Source organism: Hyaena hyaena, unplaced genomic scaffold (assembly GCF_003009895.1).
Source record: "Hyaena hyaena isolate Hyena2069 unplaced genomic scaffold, ASM300989v1 scaffold_31, whole genome shotgun sequence".
Lineage (NCBI taxonomy): Eukaryota > Metazoa > Chordata > Mammalia > Carnivora > Hyaenidae > Hyaena > Hyaena hyaena.
Window position 1 is genome coordinate 706,896 of NW_024080664.1, and position 16,726 is coordinate 723,621.

The 16,726-nt window shown below is 65.9% G+C and overlaps 1 protein-coding gene across 1 annotated transcript in view; it reads right to left on the reverse strand.

Moving 5' to 3' along the window:
* CROCC2 (ciliary rootlet coiled-coil, rootletin family member 2) overlaps nucleotides 1–16,726 on the reverse strand; it is a 59,712-nt gene that overhangs the window by 18,084 nt on the left and 24,902 nt on the right. Inside the window, exons 18-30 of the mRNA XM_039228488.1 lie at nucleotides 14,973–15,100; nucleotides 14,371–14,519; nucleotides 13,678–13,854; nucleotides 12,374–12,487; nucleotides 9,138–9,281; nucleotides 5,877–5,984; nucleotides 5,289–5,422; nucleotides 4,605–4,755; nucleotides 3,368–3,526; nucleotides 2,088–2,445; nucleotides 1,727–1,890; nucleotides 1,268–1,388; nucleotides 484–617 (exon numbers count right to left, since the gene is read on the reverse strand). Coding sequence (XP_039084419.1) covers nucleotides 484–617; nucleotides 1,268–1,388; nucleotides 1,727–1,890; nucleotides 2,088–2,445; nucleotides 3,368–3,526; nucleotides 4,605–4,755; nucleotides 5,289–5,422; nucleotides 5,877–5,984; nucleotides 9,138–9,281; nucleotides 12,374–12,487; nucleotides 13,678–13,854; nucleotides 14,371–14,519; nucleotides 14,973–15,100 — 2,041 coding nt within the window. The remainder of the gene's footprint in view (nucleotides 1–483; nucleotides 618–1,267; nucleotides 1,389–1,726; nucleotides 1,891–2,087; nucleotides 2,446–3,367; nucleotides 3,527–4,604; nucleotides 4,756–5,288; nucleotides 5,423–5,876; nucleotides 5,985–9,137; nucleotides 9,282–12,373; nucleotides 12,488–13,677; nucleotides 13,855–14,370; nucleotides 14,520–14,972; nucleotides 15,101–16,726) is intronic.

The window sequence follows — 16,726 nt, forward strand, 5'->3', positions numbered from 1 at the left end:
GATGAAAGGAGCTCTGACCCCCCCCCGCCCACATCACTCCTGGCTGTCACTCAGGGGACGGGTCCAACATGCAGTATGTGGTTGGCGTGTTTGTAGAGGTGGACTTGGTACAAACATTTCACAATGTGTAAGCTGCAGACGGAAAGCGTTATTTTCCAGCACGCACAGAACACACCCTTGTGAACACACACGTAAAATGGAGTGCGGCCCTGCCCCTCCTGCCCTGGGAGTCTGCCCCGGATTCTGGCCTCGCCAGCTCTCATGGGGGTCAAGTCGCCCCCTGCCTTGGACTCAGTTTCCCTAATCTGCAAAACAAGGGCCGGGGCCACCTGAGACAGCTCTGTCAGGAGGGTGCCCCCGACGGGCGCTGTGGGGCCGCCACGTCCCTCCAGGCCACCTGCTCCAGCCCGGCTGTGCTTTGCCCGCGGGGGCCCCAGGGCCCTCCCCGCCCTGTCCCCAGGCCCCCGCCAGCTGTGTGCCCACCTGGAGCCTCCGCTTCTCCCGGCCTGCCCTCCGCGTGCCGGCCACGTGCTCCTCCTCCAGCCCCCGGAGCGTCTCCGCTTGCAGGGCGCGCGCCGCCTGGGCACTGCTCCTCTCGCCCTCCGCCTGGTGCCAGCCTGTGGGGCGAGCAGGTGATGCCTGGCTCCCAAGGCCTGTGCGGCCACCACATGGGGGTCCCCCCACCCATTTCACAGGCCAGGAAACTCAGGCTTGCTGAGTGTAAGTGCCTGGGAGCTAGATGGTGGGGGCTGGAGGACCCCCTCCCCTGACACTTCCCTGCTGCTCGAGGGCCCCCGGGGGTGGGTCTGGGGTCTTGGCCCCCTCTGCCTGCCCCTCCCCCTCCCCACGTTCTTTCCTTCCACAGACATCCCTCCTTCCAGACACGCCTTGGGCAGACCCGCTAAGGGGGGCGCGGTGATGCAGTGGGGTGACCAGCAGGGCGGGGTGCTCTCTGCAGTGATGGGGGTGGGAGACCTGATGGGGAGATGGGCCTCGTGACTGCGGAATCGGCTGCAGGAGGCCAGCATGGTGGGACGCGGTCTGCAAGGTCTCTGGACTGTGTCCCCCGGACGTGGGAAGCCCCTGTGAGAGGACACCCGACCAGTGGCCAGGGGCCGGCCACCCCGGGGGACACCCTGCCCCATGCCTGAGCAGCCCCGGGACAGCACCCTCCCGGCCGCCAGGGTGGGGCGCTTCGAGGAGCCCTAGGAGGCGGCAGCGTGGCCCTCTCCGGGTCCTTGGGGACGGGGCGAGGGAAGGGGGTCACCTTCCTCCGCCTGTGCCAGTGCCTTCTGCAGCCGCCCCGCGCGGCTTTGGGCCTGGGCTCGCTCGCGCTCCGCCTCGCTCAGCAGGCCGCTCAGGCTCACCGCTCGGAAGTGCCAGTCATCCTGGGCGGAAGGACCCGGATCAGGGGCAGCCCGCTGGATGAGTGGGGGCCGAGGTGTCCGGCCGGAGGTCTGGGGGGCTCGGGCGTGCTGACCTGCACTCCGGCGGGCACCACAGCGGCACCTGGTGCCAGGGGCTCCGCTGCCCGTTGGGAGGGAGGGAGGGAAGAGGCCCTGAGGTGTTTGGGGGCCGCTGAGTCTGGAGGGACTGTGGTGTTTATTGCTCTTTATCACACCCACCAAGGGGCAGTCTGAGCACTGGGACCCTGCCAGGGTCTCAGCAGACCTGAGTGCTGAGTGACGGCCAGCGTCCCCCGGGCGTGTCCTCCCCACCCCCTTACCCGCTCCCTCCGGGCAGCCTGCAGCGTCTGCGCCAGGTCCGTCAGGGCCTCGCGCACAGAGGCCACGTCCACCTCCGGGCACTGGTCCCCGGGTGCCGGTGATGGCCATCGGAGTGGCGAGCGGGACCTGGCGGGGGGGCTGGCGCTCTGGAAGCCATCGGAGCCTGCACGACAGCGGGAGTGTGGGGACGTGGTGGGGACAGGCATGCGGGTGCCTTCTCTCCGCTTGTCCCCACCCCCAGGGAGCTTCTGGGGGGCACAGGGTCCGGGCCCCTCGCTGTGTGGGCTGTGAGGAGAGGGGGTCCTGGGTGGGTGTCAGAGCCGGGACAGCAGCCTCCCCAAGGCCGCTGAGGACACTGACCTGTCCTGGGGAAGCAGGGCCTCTCGGGTGAGCCCGGGGGGCTCTGTCCCCGCAGCCCCAGGCCGCGGCACAACGTGGACCACAGCCGGCCCAGCTGGGCCTCCGAACGCCGCCTGGCGCCTTCCGCCCGGGCCAGTTCCCGCTCCAGGCCGTGGGTCCGGCGGCCGGCCTCGTCCAGGCGAGCCTGGAGGCCATCGGCCACGCCGCCGGCCTGCTGCAGCCTCCCGGTGACGGCGCGCAGCTCAGCCCGGAGGGTCCGCTCAGCCCCCTGGCTCTGGCGCAGCCTCTGCTCCAGCTGCCGCTCGCGGGCCTTGGCTCCAGCCTCCAGCTCCTCCAGCTTCCGCCGCAGCCTCAGGACCTGCGGGAGGGGCGCCAGGGCTCGTGTCCCCGAGCCACCGGCCGGGCCCCCCGCAGCCTCACTTCCCGCCTTGGCGCGTCACAGCCGGGGGCCTCGGGCCTGCCTCGAGGCCTGTGTTTGGCAGTGGGGTGCGCTGAGCGCCGGTGGGGAGGGACACCTCAGGCCCGCAGAGCACGTCCCGCGTGGACCCCCAGCCCGCTGCGGCCCTGGGCTGCCCCCTCCCGCCTCTCCTGCCTCTAGCCAGCCCCGTGCTCATCCGCCGTGCTCTTGGCCTGTGGGTAGCAAAGGCTGGGTCAGCACTGTCCTGGGACCGGGCCTTCCGGGGGGCGCACAGCACCCGCGGGCTCGGGCTCTGGGTGGCTGCTCCTCGGCCTCTCTTGGCCTGGGCCACTCTGTAGCCCTGGCTTCACTACAGCCCCGCGGGGGCACCCTCTTCCCTCGGGTCTGGTGGCCTGGCCTGGGCGCGGAGGGGCCCGCCCTGACCCCCTGCCCCTCTGTAGCCACACCCATGCCATCGCTTCCCATGAGGCCGCCCTGTCTGCTGCTGCCGACCCTGGTCACGGCCTGACCTGAGCCCCTGAGCCCCTGGGGTGGTGCCTCTAAATACCTGTGAGCGAATGAGGGAATAGACCGGGTCACTATCACCCCCTCTGGCAGAGGCTCTGTGGCCTCCAGCTGGGAGCCTGGCTGCCTCCCCCGAGCCTGTCACTGCCCTGGGGGTGACGGTCCCTTCCTAAAGCACGAGAACCCCACTTTCACTGCACTTGTTCACTCAGCGCCCTGGGACGCGGGACGGAAGACGAGCAGACTGACCCACACAGTGCTCGTGGGCGAGAGCTGGGCTGGGCGGCCCTCCGTCCCCGGCCCTCGCTGTGCCTCTGCATCCTCCCCCCCCCCACCCCCCCCCACCCCGCCTTCCTACCTCCTCCCGGGCGGCCTCCAGGGCGGCCTCGGAGGCCAGTCTCTGCAAGTGCAGCACCTCCTGCCGGCTCTGCTGCTCCTGCGCGCCCTGTGCGTCCCGAGCCTGAAGCTGGACCACCTCCTGGCTCTTTCTCTGGTTCTCAGCCTCCAGCATGTTTACCTGCGAGTGCCAGGTGACACCGATGGGGTCGCGGGCCCTTCCCGGACCCCTGCCTCTGCTCGCATGTCCTGGGGAAGGGGCCTTCCTCCTGGGCAGCCCCCCCACTCAGGCCAAGTCCAGTTCTGGGCGATGGGGGAGGTGGACAGTGAGGGTGCCCTCCAAGACCATGCGCTTGGAGCTGACCGCCTCCTGGAGCTGCTCCTCTCTGAGGCCAGGCACCCTGCGGGCAAGGAGCGGGCTGGGCTCCTCCCTGGCTCTCACGGGGGCCCTGGCCCGACACACTCTCTGTGCCTCAGTGTCCTCATCTGGAAAGCACGGTGCTAGACCTTCCTCCCAGGAGGTCTGTGGGGGGTTAGAGGAAGGGGGCTGCAGCACATGCCTGGTCTGGAGGGAGCCCTGGACCGCGGTGCCTCTTGCACCCCGAGGACCACTCCCAGCCTGCAGAAGTTTGGCAAAATGGCTGCGATGCTTGGACGGGCCTCCCTGCCACCTTGAGGGGCATCTAGGCCCCTCCTCTGAGTGGTCTTGACACCGAGTGAATTCAGTGTAAGTGGCTCTTGACTTTGGAAGCTGAGACAGAGAGAGAAAGCTGCGCGGCTGGCCTCTGAGCCCCGAGGCAGCCATGCTGGGAGGAAGCCACGGGCCAGCGCTGGGGGAGGCGCCCAGCTTACGGCCATGCGGGCGGAGCCACCTGCAGGCGCCGCCGTCAGGTCCCCCTGTAGGCTTGCTGGCGCGTGCACCGTCAGGCAGAGCCAGGGTGTCTGCTCTGTGCCCTTGCTGCATTCCTGACCTCAGAGTCCATGAGCGTCAAAGTGGTTGTTTGTAGCCATTAATTTTGAGGCTTGTCATCGGTACCCCATGGGGCAGACCCAGCCAAGGGTCTGAGCAGGGCCCTCCCGCTGGGGCTGCGAGTGTGGGGACAGAATGTTCCAAAGGCCCAGGCAGCGCGGCCCTGTCTTGGAGCTCGCGCTCTGTGGTCCAGTGGGTGCCCTGGGGGGCACCTGGCTGAGTGGGGACCGGAGGGGGAGGGGGAGGGCCCGTCTCTGCAGGGGCGGGGCTCTAGGAAGGCCGCCCTCACCTGTCTGCCCAGCTCCCGGAGGGCGTCTGCGTGAGCCTGCTCCTCCGCCCTCAGACTGGCCCGCAGCTCACAGGCCTCCTTCTGGGCCGCCGCCCGGGCCTCCTCCAGGACCAGCAGCTTCTGCTCCCCTTCGTCCTTGGACCTCTGAAAACTGAGCAGTGTCCCAGGCTAGGCACCAGCGTCTCCCGCAGAGAGCTTCCTGCCGCCCACCTCTCCTGGACAGAGGCCTCCCCGTGTCCTGGCTGCAGAGTGTCCCAAAGGCCGGCCTCCCTGGGGCTGCCTAGGTCCCCTAGGGCACACTGGGTCCGGGGGCCTGGCCGGCTCTGCCCCTCTCCGCACTCCAGACCCTCCCCCGCCCTTCTCCCCGCGCCAGCCACACTCCCGGGACCCCGTGTCCGGCCCCAGCCCGGCTCCTCCGATGCCCCTCGGCGAGGTGTGCAGTCTCGGCCTCGCCGTCCCTCCCATGGGGGGCCCCCCAGAGCCCTGGACCAGGCCCCTCCGCCTCCCCTGCTCCCCAGCCCCTGGGACTTGCGTGGGCTGCGAGATGGGAATGCACCGAGGGGCCTAGCAAGTCCAGCCAGCCCCCGGCCTGCCTCAGTAGCACACGGGCGTCCCACACGCTTTGCCCCTGGGGTGGAGTTTGGGGCCGGGAGGGCCCCGCGACGGCTGCTCCACGGCTCGCACCTGGCCTTGTCCCGCTCGGCCCTGCGGAGAGCGGCCCGCAGCTCGGCGTTGGAGCTCTGCAGCACGGCCTTCTCATGGGCCTCATCGCCCAGCGCCCGGCGGGCCTCGTCCAGCTGCGCCCGCAGCCCCTCGGCCTGGCGGGGGAGGCACGAAGCTGTAGGGGCCCCTGGGGGCCGCGCACCGGCCTGTGGCTCGGGTCTGGCAGCCCGAGGTACGCCTAGCCCTGCGTGCCCCCGCGCTTACAGGAGAAGCAGACAGCCGGGCTCTGCCCACCTGGGGTGTGGGTGTCTCCAGAGGGCTGGTCCCAGAACCGGGTGGGGGGGGGGGGCGACATCCTGGTCCCGCCCACCCTCACTACCCTGGGGATGCTGGTCACGGGACGCAGGGACAGCGTGGCACTGGGCGCCGCCTGCACGTCTGCCCTGCCCCCTCCCAGGTCCAGCTGCCCTGCCTGATGGTGTCCCCCCCAGCTGCTGCCCGCTGGCCTTCAGAAATGCCCTGGCTCCCGACCCCTGCTCCGTGGCCCTCATCTCCCTACCACGTGAGAGGCCGGGGAGGGTGTGTCTCGGGCGAAGACGCCCCCAGAACCCTCTGGCAGCGGGAGGCCGCGGGGGCCAGGCTGCCCGGCTGCCTGGGCGGTAGGTTCTCACTGTCACGGGTGCCCTGGACAGAGTGCGGCACGGAAGCACGGACACCCTAAGCCCAGGGGTGGGCGGCGGCAGAGGCCCGGGCTGGGCAGGCCCTGGAGCCCGCAGGAGCCACGTGGCCCGCGTCCACCCTGGTCTCGGGGCTCAGCAGCCCAGACTCCTGCCTCGTGCTGCGCTGCGCCTGGGACGCCGACCCGGGGATGGGGAGAGGCTGCAGGCGTCAGTCCCGTCCCTGCCCCAGGCCCAGAGCGGGACGCCCGTCTCGCTGTGCTCCCTACGGCGGGAGCCCCACGCCCTCTGGGGCTTCTAGGCGGGGCTTGCTCATTCTGTGGTCGCGTGAAGCACGGGACCTGAGCGAGAGCCAGAGCCGGGTCAGGGTGGGGTCAGGGGTCCTCCTCACTCCGCCGGGGGACACCCGATGCCTCGCCTTGACGCACCCCCTCAACCCCCGGAGGGAGGGCAGGAGGAGGGTGCAGACCCAGGGAAGGGGCGGCCCACCTTTCAGCACCCAGACTGTGGTGGGGGAGATCTCCAGGCTTGGCCGGGCCTCTGCTCTCCTGCCGCCCAGGCCTGCACCCCGGCCCTGACCAGGGCGCTCTAGAGAGGGCTCCGTTCAGGCCTGGTGTCCCCCAGGAGGAGGTGGAGGGGCCGGCAGTGCGCCGGCAGAGGGGAAGCCGCAAAAACTGTGAGCCGTGTCAAGGCGCTGGTTTGCCAAAAGCAAGCCCCGCGCCGCTGGCTGTTTGAGTGGGACACTGTCCAGGCCCCCGGCCGGCCCGGCTCCCTGGTCCACCCGCTGTGACTGTTGTTCTGTTTTGGGGAAGGGCCTGAGCCCCCCCCGCCACCCCCACATGTGGGAGCCACAACTGTGCAGGGCAGTTTCCGCCGAGCTCAGCAAAAAGTCCACTGGGAGGTCAAGGACCAGCACCAGGCCCTGTGCGTCCGGAGGGGCTGTCTTCCCTCCCAGGGCGGGGGGGGGGGGACCAGCACAGCCGAGCTGGAGACGGCCCCTCACCCCTGCACCCCCACCCGCCCCTCGGCCTCATGAGAACAGCCGTCCTCTTTACAGGAATTTTACAGCCAAATCACTTAATGTGATTATAATAATTATTTCTTTACTAGAAATTGTATAAACAGAGTCTTTTGAAATCTCCTGCAGGGAGGTGGCTCCAGGGCCAAGCACAGCCCGAGGGAGGGCAGGGGAGGGACCGGCATGGGGCTCCTGCCTGTGTGTGTGCGTGAGCACACACGCGTGTGCTCGGTGTGCACGTGTGTCTGCAAGCAGCCTGTGTGAGTGCGGCGTGTGCACCTGCACATGTGTATGCACGAACACACGTGCCCACACACATGCATGGCGCGTGCGTGCGTGTGTGTAAGTGCAGGTAGAGCCGTGTGTAGTACTTGTTGCACATTTGTGTGTGTTTCGTGGTGTCCACGGGTTTCCCTGTGAGTGTTGTGTCCACACATGAGTGTGTGTGTGCAGGCACGTGTACAGTCACTTGTGTGCATGTGTGTGCACCGTGGTGGGCCCATGTGTGTGTGCAGGTACGTGTACCCTGGCACTTGTGTGCATGCATGTGCATGCGTGTGCATGTGTGAAACATGCACTGGGTTCACACGTGTGCAGGCGCATGTACAGTCACTTGTGTGCATGCGTGTGCATGCGTGTGAACCGTGCAGTGGGTTCACGTGTGTGTGCAGGCACACACGTGTGGACTCCAGGCAGCGCGAGAGAAGCCTGGACGTTCCTTCAGTTTAAAGGCTGTGAAAACGTTATGGTTTCCATGGCGACCGGGCCAGCCTGGCGCCTGGGAGGCTCTTTGGTGCCGCTGCTCCCTGGCTTGTTCCTCCTGCCCCCCCCACCTCAGCCTCCTGCTCCCCCACTCCCTCGCTGAGGGCCTTTTCCTTTCTGGGGCCCCTCTCTCTCTGGGGTCCCTCTCCTTTCTGGGGACTCCTGTCCTTTATAAGGACCCCTCTCCTTTCTGGGGTTCCCTCTCATTTCTGGGGGAGCCCTCTCCTTTCCAGGGGTTCCCTCTCCTTTCTGGGGCCCCTCTCCTTTCTGGGGGTTCCCTCTCCTTCCTGGGGGCCCCCTCTCCTTTCTGGAAGTCTCTCCTTCCCAGGGGCCCCTCTCCTTTCCGGGGGTTCCCTCTCCTTCCTGGGGGCCCCTCTCCTTTCCGGGGCCCCCTCTCTGGGAACCTGAGCTTCTCAGGAGGCCTGTGCTCTCCTCTTTCACCTCCTCAGAACAAATGTGCCCCCAGTCTCCTGGCTCCTCTCCTGCAGCCCCTCGTTTTAAAATCTCATTTTGCTTCCCCGTGTGGTCGCTGACCGGGCCTGACTTTGAAATCTGTTGAAAGGAGACCTTTCTCTTTGGGGCCAAAGTAAACAGCTTGTCATGTTAAATCATGCTCTCTCTCTCTCCCTCTCCCTCCACCGTGGGGCCTGCCCCTGGGGGGGCGGGGGGCGGGCTGCGGAGCCCCCTCCTCCCTGCTGCTCATGCCCCCCAAGCTCCTCCGGGTCAGTGCGCTGCCTGCCAGAGAGCACTCGGCTTTCCCTCCCACGGTGCCCACGGTGCCCTCCTGCCTCCCCTCCCCCCGGCACCCCCCTGCCCTCCTGCCCTCCCCTCCCCCCCAGCACACCCCCCCGTGGCATCCTGCCCCCCCTCCCCCGGCACCCCCCATGCCCTCCCCTCCCCTGGCTCCCAGGTCCCCTCACGTCTCCCTCAGAACCCCTCTCCCTCTTGCCTGCCCGCTGGGCCGCAGCCTGGCCTGCCCTGCCCGAGACCCTGTCCCACCGCAGGACGCAGGCACATGGCTCGGGGGCCCCTGCAGCAACGCCTGGCCCTGGAAACACCACCGACGCCCCCAGATCTGCCCCTTCCCCGGCACCCCCAGGCAGCCTCGGCCCACCCCTGCCCAGTCCCTTGGGCTCCGTGCGTCGTGCTGCACACGGGCAGAGCCCGGCCGGCACCCCCGCGTCAGCTCTGCCTGGGGCTGGTAGGGTGGAGGGTCCCCGGGCCGGGGGTCCGGCTTCCCTGCCTCCCCCCACCCCCGTCACACCTGCCTTTCTGGAAGGCCTTCTCTCCCCTTGTCCTGACCCCCCTCCTAGCTCCTGGCACCCCCTCCACCACCACCCTTTCCCCCTCCTGGTTACCCCCCCAAACCAGCTCCTCCACTCCCGGCACCCCTCCCCCCCGGCACCCCCTCACTTCTCTCCCAGCGTTGCTTCTCTCTGCCGCCATCTCCCGGAGACGGTCTCTCAGAGCCGCGGCCTCCCCCTGATGCGCCGTGATGGCGTCCTCAAACTGCGCCTGCAGGGCCTTCAGCTCCGCGGCCGTGGTGCTGACGGTGGCCTGGAGAGAGCGGCAAGCTGGCCACAGCGTCCAGGGGCAGCCCAAGGCTTGGGTGGCTGGCAGAGGGGAGGCCGGAGGGAGGCTCGGGCCACGCGAGGCGGGCAGGGCCCCGGGCCGGGCTCCCGCACCGCACTGCCCGTGCCGCCGCTGCCAGGCTCCGAGGGGACACGGTGATGGGGGGGTGTCTCCCTGCACGGAGAGTCTGGCCCCGTCCCCCACGCCTTTCCTTTGGGGTCTCCAGGCCTCCCCGCCAGGGCAGGGTGGGCAGCAGGGACCCCGTCAGGGACTCAAGGGCGGAATTCTTTCAAGCCTAAAATGTTGCTGTTGGGCCGGCTCCGCCGAGGGGCCGAGAACAGCTGCCTCACAAACGGCGCTGCCGTCGGAACCCGTTCGGCCGGGCAGTGCGCTCAGGACTCGGGCCTGGGAGAGGCAGCCCAGGTCCCCCGGTCCTGTGGTCTGGGGCCTCCCCCACGGTCACGCACGGGGGGCTCCCCACTCCGAGCCGAGCTGCCTCTGGTCCCTCTGTCTGGGGCCCTGCCTGTCAGTGTAGGGCCAGACAGGCGGACCCCAGCTCAGAGGACTTGGTGGCGGTGGGGGAGGGGGAGCCGGGTCCCGGGACAGCCCTGTCCCCACGCCCAGGTGAACGCAGGAGCCCCTCAGTCAGTCTGGCCCTTGGTTTCCTGAACTTTCAAATAGGCAGGTGGCATCAGGGGATGCCCACAATCCCTGCCAGCCTAAACATGTGAGCACCCACAGACGTGCCTAGAAAGGGGCCACGGGGCTCCGCCTGCACCCACCCCTGCAGGGCCCACGCGTGCACCCATCATCGGGGACTCCGCTTGGCCCTTTCCTGCTCTCCGTCCTGGGCCCTCCTCTCCAGCACCGCCCGGTGGGCTCTGAGGACGTGGGGTCCTTGGGCCCCAGGCTAGGAAGCGGCCGCAGCTTCCTTGTCCGTGAACAAGGGCACCACCTGCTTAGCCGGAGCCCGAGGCCGGCCCGGCCAGGACGCCCCCCGCCCCTGCCCTGGTCCCAGGGTGGTCTGGGCCCCAGGAGGGGGTGGAGCTGGCTCCGTGTCCCGGGAGGCAGGGGTGCCTGGAGTCTGTAGGCAGCTGCCTGCGGCCAGGCATCCTGCTCTTGGTGACGGGGCCTCCCTGGTGCCTCCTCGCTCCGCCCCTGCCCGGGCAGACAGGCATCCCCCGGGGGCCGGTCTGGCTGTGCCCCCAGGGCAGACCCAGCATGGCTGTGGGGGCCCCTCCACCGGCCAGGGGCCTTTCTCACATCACCTCGCCACTGGCTTTCCTCGGCAGGCTTTTCGGCTGCTTCTGTCCCCAGCGGGTTTTAACCTCCACTTTCCTTGCCGAGGGGCCAAAGCGACCCTTAATGACCTGGCTGAGGGCTTTGTCCCGCTGGCCGGCGGCCACCCCAGGCCAGGCCGAGACTCAGCCAGCACGAGGGAAGGAAGGCTCCTGACTGGCCCCTCGGAGTTGGGGGGTCACTCAGGGTCCTAGGGGGGTTCCTGACAATGAGTGGGACAGAGGGGGTGGCTTGGTGGGGGTGGGAGGAAGGAGGGCACCCCCCAGGCCCCCCCAAGCTGTGTCTGCGGAAGCGCCAGCCAGCCTGCGATAGAGCAGGGTGGAGGCTCCAGGGAGACGGGCCCTTGGACAAGACTTTCCTGGGTGCCAGGAGCCCCTCCGGGTGGCGGTGCTCAGAGCGACTCTGTCGGGCAGTGCTGAGGAGGGGCGGGAGGCAGCCAGCCCCTAACCGCAGCCCCCTTTCCCGCCGACAGGGCCCCGGCACAGGACTGGCTGTCCCTGGCTCCCCATGGCCCTGCGTCTCGGCGCCCGCTGCTGCTGGAGAGGTGCAGTCAGCGGCAGCGCCTGCTGCTCACCACGCGCATTCTGGGCTGGGCACCGCGGCCCGTGTTCCGTCCGCACGCTCTCCCCCGGACTCGCCGAGTCATTCGCTCAGCGCCAGGGGAGCATCTCACCCCGCGACCTTGGGGCTGGGACGCACCAGGAAGAGTGAAAAAGTCTCCTGGATAAAAGGTGGGTGACGGGAGCCGGAAGGACACGGGCCAGAGGCAGAGGGGACAAGGGGCCCTGGACCAGGCTGGCCGCCTGCAGCCTGGGGGTGTGGGAAGCGCCCCGCGTTACTCCGGGCTGCTCCCTGCCTGCTTCTGCTCAGGGCCGGCGCCCCGCCCCCGCCCCAGGCCCTGGTCCTGACCCCCGCTGCAGACACCCCGCCCTGAGCTCCCCGTGGGGTCCTAGCTCTGGCCGCCTCCGCCTGCGGGGGTGGGGGGCTCATCCCCACCTCGCCCACACCGGTGCGACTCACTGCATTTCATAAGGAGGCTGAGGCCTTCCACTGGAGACAGCACGGGGCCCAGCCCCACCCGTGGGTGAGCCCCAGTTGCTGCTGCCTGGCCTGTTCCCCGGACACAGGCTCCTGATGGAGTCCAGAGCCCCAGGTGACCCCAGCTGGCTGCCAGATGCAGCCTCAGAGCACCTGTGGGCGTCTCTCCTGCCCCTCGTCCCTCGGGACCCTTTCTCCTGGCTCGGCTGCAGACTCTCTGTGGGGTCCTGCCCCGTGAGGGTCTGCCTCGGGGACAACGCCGGCCTTTCCGGGCTTGGTTTCTCCTTTGGACTCGCCTCTCCAATGAGCCAGCCCCAGACGCCTCTCGCACATTTCCTGCAGTTCCATTTTGCCAAGTGCATCTCAAGTGCACAGACAGGCAAGGTTGGATGTCCGTGGGGCCGGCTGCGGCACAGGGCTGGGTCCTGTCCTCTGCTGCGAGCTCACTGCGGCCCCAGGCCCTCCCATCTGGCCACTTCCTGGCCAGGCCGGCAGCTGTGGGATGGGGACTCGCTCCTGAAGCCCCTGCCCCCAGCCGGCTTCGGCTCACTGGGCCTTCCCTTCCCACCCAGGCACTGTCCCCTCCCAGCACGAGACCGGACATTCCCTGGAGGAGACTGAGACCCACGGGGCCAGGACTGGGGGGCTGTGGCCCTGGGACCAGGAAGGAACGGGTGCGTCTGAGCGTCTGCTGGAGCCTGCTGGGCGAGGCAGGCGCCAGGCGGGGTGCCCGGGCTCACCTCAGCTTGCTCCCGCTGGCTGTGGGCCTCCTGCCGCACCTGCCCCAGCTCCTGCATGGCTCCGAAGAGCTCTTCCCTTAGCAGCCTCATCTCTGCTTCTCTCAGTGACAGGGCCTGGAAGGGATGGGGGGCGGGGGGGCGTGCTTGTGAGGGTCAGGCGGCCTCCATAAGGAGAGGCTGCAGCAGAACGCTGGGTGCTAAATCTCTAACAGGATGTGTGTGTTGTTGATCCCACACCCTTGCTCGGGGAGGGGCACCTCTCTGGAGGCAGCCGGTGTCCCGCCTCGGGCCCGCGGGGCCTTCTGCTCTGACATGGTCCGGCTCCTGGGCCTGTGCTCAGCCAGTTCTCTGCACACCGGCTGGCTGGTCAGGTGACAGAGAGGGTGCTGGCTATGCACGGACGGCGGAGTGTGTGGGCAGAGGGAAGGGTGCTTACATGAACGGATGGAGAGATGGTCAAGTGAGAGGTTGGATAGATGGATAGTCTATCTGGATGCATGGAGGGATGGTTGAGTGCATGGATCGTTGATGGATGTTTAGAGAAATTGATGAATAGATGTATGGTTAGGTGTGTGAATGGAAAATCGGATATGTGGATAGATGGCCATGTATGTGGGAGGAGAGGTAAGTGTATAGATAGAAGGATGGATATTCAAATAAATGGATGGATGATGATAAATGAATGGAGGGACAGTCAAATGCATGAAGGGATGGATGGTAGGTGGATGGATGGTTGGATGGATGGATGGTTTGGTGGATGGATGGATGGATGGATGGATGGATGGATGGATGGATGGTTTGGTGGGTGGATGGATGGATGGATGGATGGATGGATGGATGGTTTGGTGGGTGGATGGATGGATGGATGGATGGATGGATGGATGGATGGATGGATGGTTTGGTGGATGGATGGATGGATGGATGGATGGATGGATGGATGGATGGGTGGGTGGATGGATGGATGGATGGATGGATGGATGGATGGATGGATGGTTTGGTGGGTGGATGGATGGATGGATGGATGGACTGGTGGATGGATTAGTAGATAGACGGTGGATGTCTGGATGTCTGGTTGTATGCATTGGTGGATGGAAGGATGAATTAGTGGACAGATGGATTGGTGGACGGATGGATTGGTGGACGGGTGGATGGATCAGTTGGTGGGTGGATGTCTGTCTACTTGGACTGCTGTGGAAGACTGAAGCTGCAACAGCAGTGACCTGGAACTAGCCCTCTTTCTGGGTCAGAGGAGGCCTGGTGAGGTGGGTGTGAGGACCGCCCACTGCCTCATAGTCCCTCATCACCTCTTGCATCTCGTGTTCCACTTGGAGGAGACTCGCGTCGCGCTCATGCTTTAGGTTCTGAATTTCCTCCTGCAGAGCCTCCCGCTCGGCCACATTCTTTGCTACCAGCTTCTTCTCCTGCTCCAGCCGGTGAGCTGCCACTTCTTTCTGGTCTGTCAGAGACAGACTCAGGGACTCCTGGGCCGAGGCAAGGGGCAGGCTGTGAGGACTGCACTGGTCAGGACGCGCACGAGAAGCAGGTACCCGCAGTCCTGAGTGAGACCTGCTCAGGGGCGTCAGGACAGGGCAGGGCCCGGGAGTTGCCCACGCCCGTCAGCTCCACCCCCTTGTCCTACACAGCGACACGAAAGCAAGAGCTGGGTCTCGCCAACGGCCGTCCCTGCGCAGCGGCGCATAAACCTCTCCCGAGCCTCCACATTCACGGGACGGGTGACATACGGAACGGGGCCTTGCAGGGGCCTGTGGCCAGGGGACAGCTCAGACGGAGGGTGCAGTTCCCTCCGGCTGTCGGCCCTGACACTGCAGCCGGGTCAGCCAAGCCCAGGCCCTGGGTCGCCCGCGCGGACTGAGGCCTCCTGGGGGCCCGGCCGCGGGTCGCCTGGGGCACCTCCCTCCCCCGCGGGCCGGCTGTGCTGTGGGACCTGGCAGACGCCTGGGGGGTGAGAGGCAGCTGGCGGCCCAGCGGGGACGGACCTTCTCCCTCTGGAGCCGAGCCAGGGCCTCACGGTGCGCCAGCGCCCGGCGCTCCAGGGCCGCCTGCGCGTCCCGCTCCTGCTCTGCCACTTGCTGCCGCAGCCGCGTCTCCTGCGCCTCCGAGGCGCTTTTCAGCTGCTGCATTTCCGCTGTGAAGCGACAGGTGCATCAGGGACCGGCCGCGAGGCCGCCACGCACGGAACCCCTCGTGGCCCTCACGGACTCCTGCGGAGCGACGGCCCCGCGAGCTGACGGCCACCGGGGCTGCCGGAGCCAGTGGGGACGACGGCGCTGTGCCCGGCTGGGTCTCCCAGACTCTCACCTTGCATTGGCTCTGGCCAGGCCCACACAGGGCAGGGGGCGGGGCGGGGAGCCACCATGCTGACCCAGTGGCCGCACCCAGTTCTGCACCCGGGCCCAGCACTGAGGGCAGGCTGGGCAGGTGCCCGTCCCTCCTAGACAATAGTGGCATGACCCGTTCAGCCACACGGGCTCCAGGCCTGTGTTCATGCCCCTTCAGCGGACTGGGGAGTGTGGGCGGCACGTCTGGGGACTGAGCTCCACCGAAGGGGAGAGAGGAGCAGAGAGCGGCCAAGGCGCACCTTGCAGGGCTTCCCGCGCGAGCCCCATGCTCTGGGCCTCTGCCTCCAGCTGCTCCCGCTGCACCTGCAGCTGCATCGCCAGCTGCTGGGTCTCGAAGAGGCTGCTCTCCAGAGAGTCCCTCTCAGCCCTGCAGAGAGTCATCAGACCGTGGAGCAGGTCACCCAGGCGGTCCTGCCCGGGAGGGACGGTGCAGAGCTCGCGCCCGCCGCGGCTGACTCACCAATCAGAAGATAAACAGAATGAGCATTTCATTCTTTTTTTTAACTCTTTTTTTTTTTTTTTTTTTTTTTAAAGTAGGCTCCACGCTGAATGTGGGCTTGAACTCACGACCCTCAGATCAGGAGTCATGAGATCTACCAACTGAGCCAGCCAGGCACACCCCATCATTCATTTTAAATCTCCAAAACCAAATTAGGCCCTGCACAAAATAATCTTTCAGGTGGAATAAAAAGCTAAAAGTAAAAAAAACCCCACAACAACAAATAAACAACTCAGAACTATAAAAACCGCAGAAAAAAACAGATAAAGGTATTTTATAAACTTTGTGAGCAAAACACAAAAGACAGAAGACAAAAATAAAGAGGCCAGAGGATCTGAAAACACTTAAAGGGGTTGGGGGCTTAAGCAGGAAAGATTTTGCAAACCAACTTAAAAGACAAGGGACAAAGAGTTAATATCCATCATATGCAAAGAGCTCCTACCAATCAATGACAGAAAGTCAGCTGATCCTACAGAAAAATGAGAAAAATGACTGTTATTCCCAAAGAAAACACAAAGGGGGAATGAAAACATAAAATTTTCTCAACCTTACTCGTACTTGAGGAGATTCAAATCACAACCATGAGGTGTTACTGACTATGCATCAGATTGACACTTTAAATAATCTTTATATTCAGTGCTGCCAGGGTTTGAGGACCATTTTCTTTGTGGAGGGGAGACTAGGAAATTTCAACATTTAAAGTGTGCCTATCTTTGAGCCAGCAATTCCACTCCCAAGCGTCAGTTCCTTAGAAATACACAGGAACCAACGATGCCCGTACAAGGGTGCTAACTGTGGCTTTATATGGGCACTGGCTGGACTTGGCTTCGATGCCGATACGCGGCAGAATGTCTTAGAAATGATGGTGTGTCTAGTGCGCTGTTATCGAGGATGAGGAAAGTCTCTTCTCTATTCTCTTCTCTCCGAGAAGCAATGTGTCGGAGCGCAACGGCACGCACAGCGTGATTGCACCGCGTACGAGAGCTGCCGCGGTGTCTCCCTGCGTGCAGACGCAAGTGTGCAGAAAACACCTGCAGCTCGGAGCGGCGTTCTCTCCTGGGGAGGGGGCGGGAGCGGCCTGAAGGAGTTGTCAGGGGACAGCCAGTCAGGCCATCAGTCGTCAACCTGCCAGTGAGCGTGTGGATGCTGCTGTGCTCAGCCCTGTGCAGGGTGATGGGCGGCACATGTGCACCCAGAACAAACACCCAGACAAAAATGCTCACATGAACACAAATGGCGGACACGCAGCCCCACACAAGGCAAGGGTTCAGGGAGGGCCAGGGGCCACGGGGGAGCCTGCTCACGGCTGCCACCCTTGGGGGGCTTGGGCACGTCGACACCATCCAGGGCTCGCTCTTGCCTGCAGAGCCCAGAAACCTCACTCCTCTGATACCCCGGCCCCCCCGGCCCCCCCGGCCCCCTCCGGCCCCACCCTGGTAAGCAGCCGTCGTTCCCTGCTCCCCGCGTCTGTGTGAGGCCCCCACCGCCTGGAAT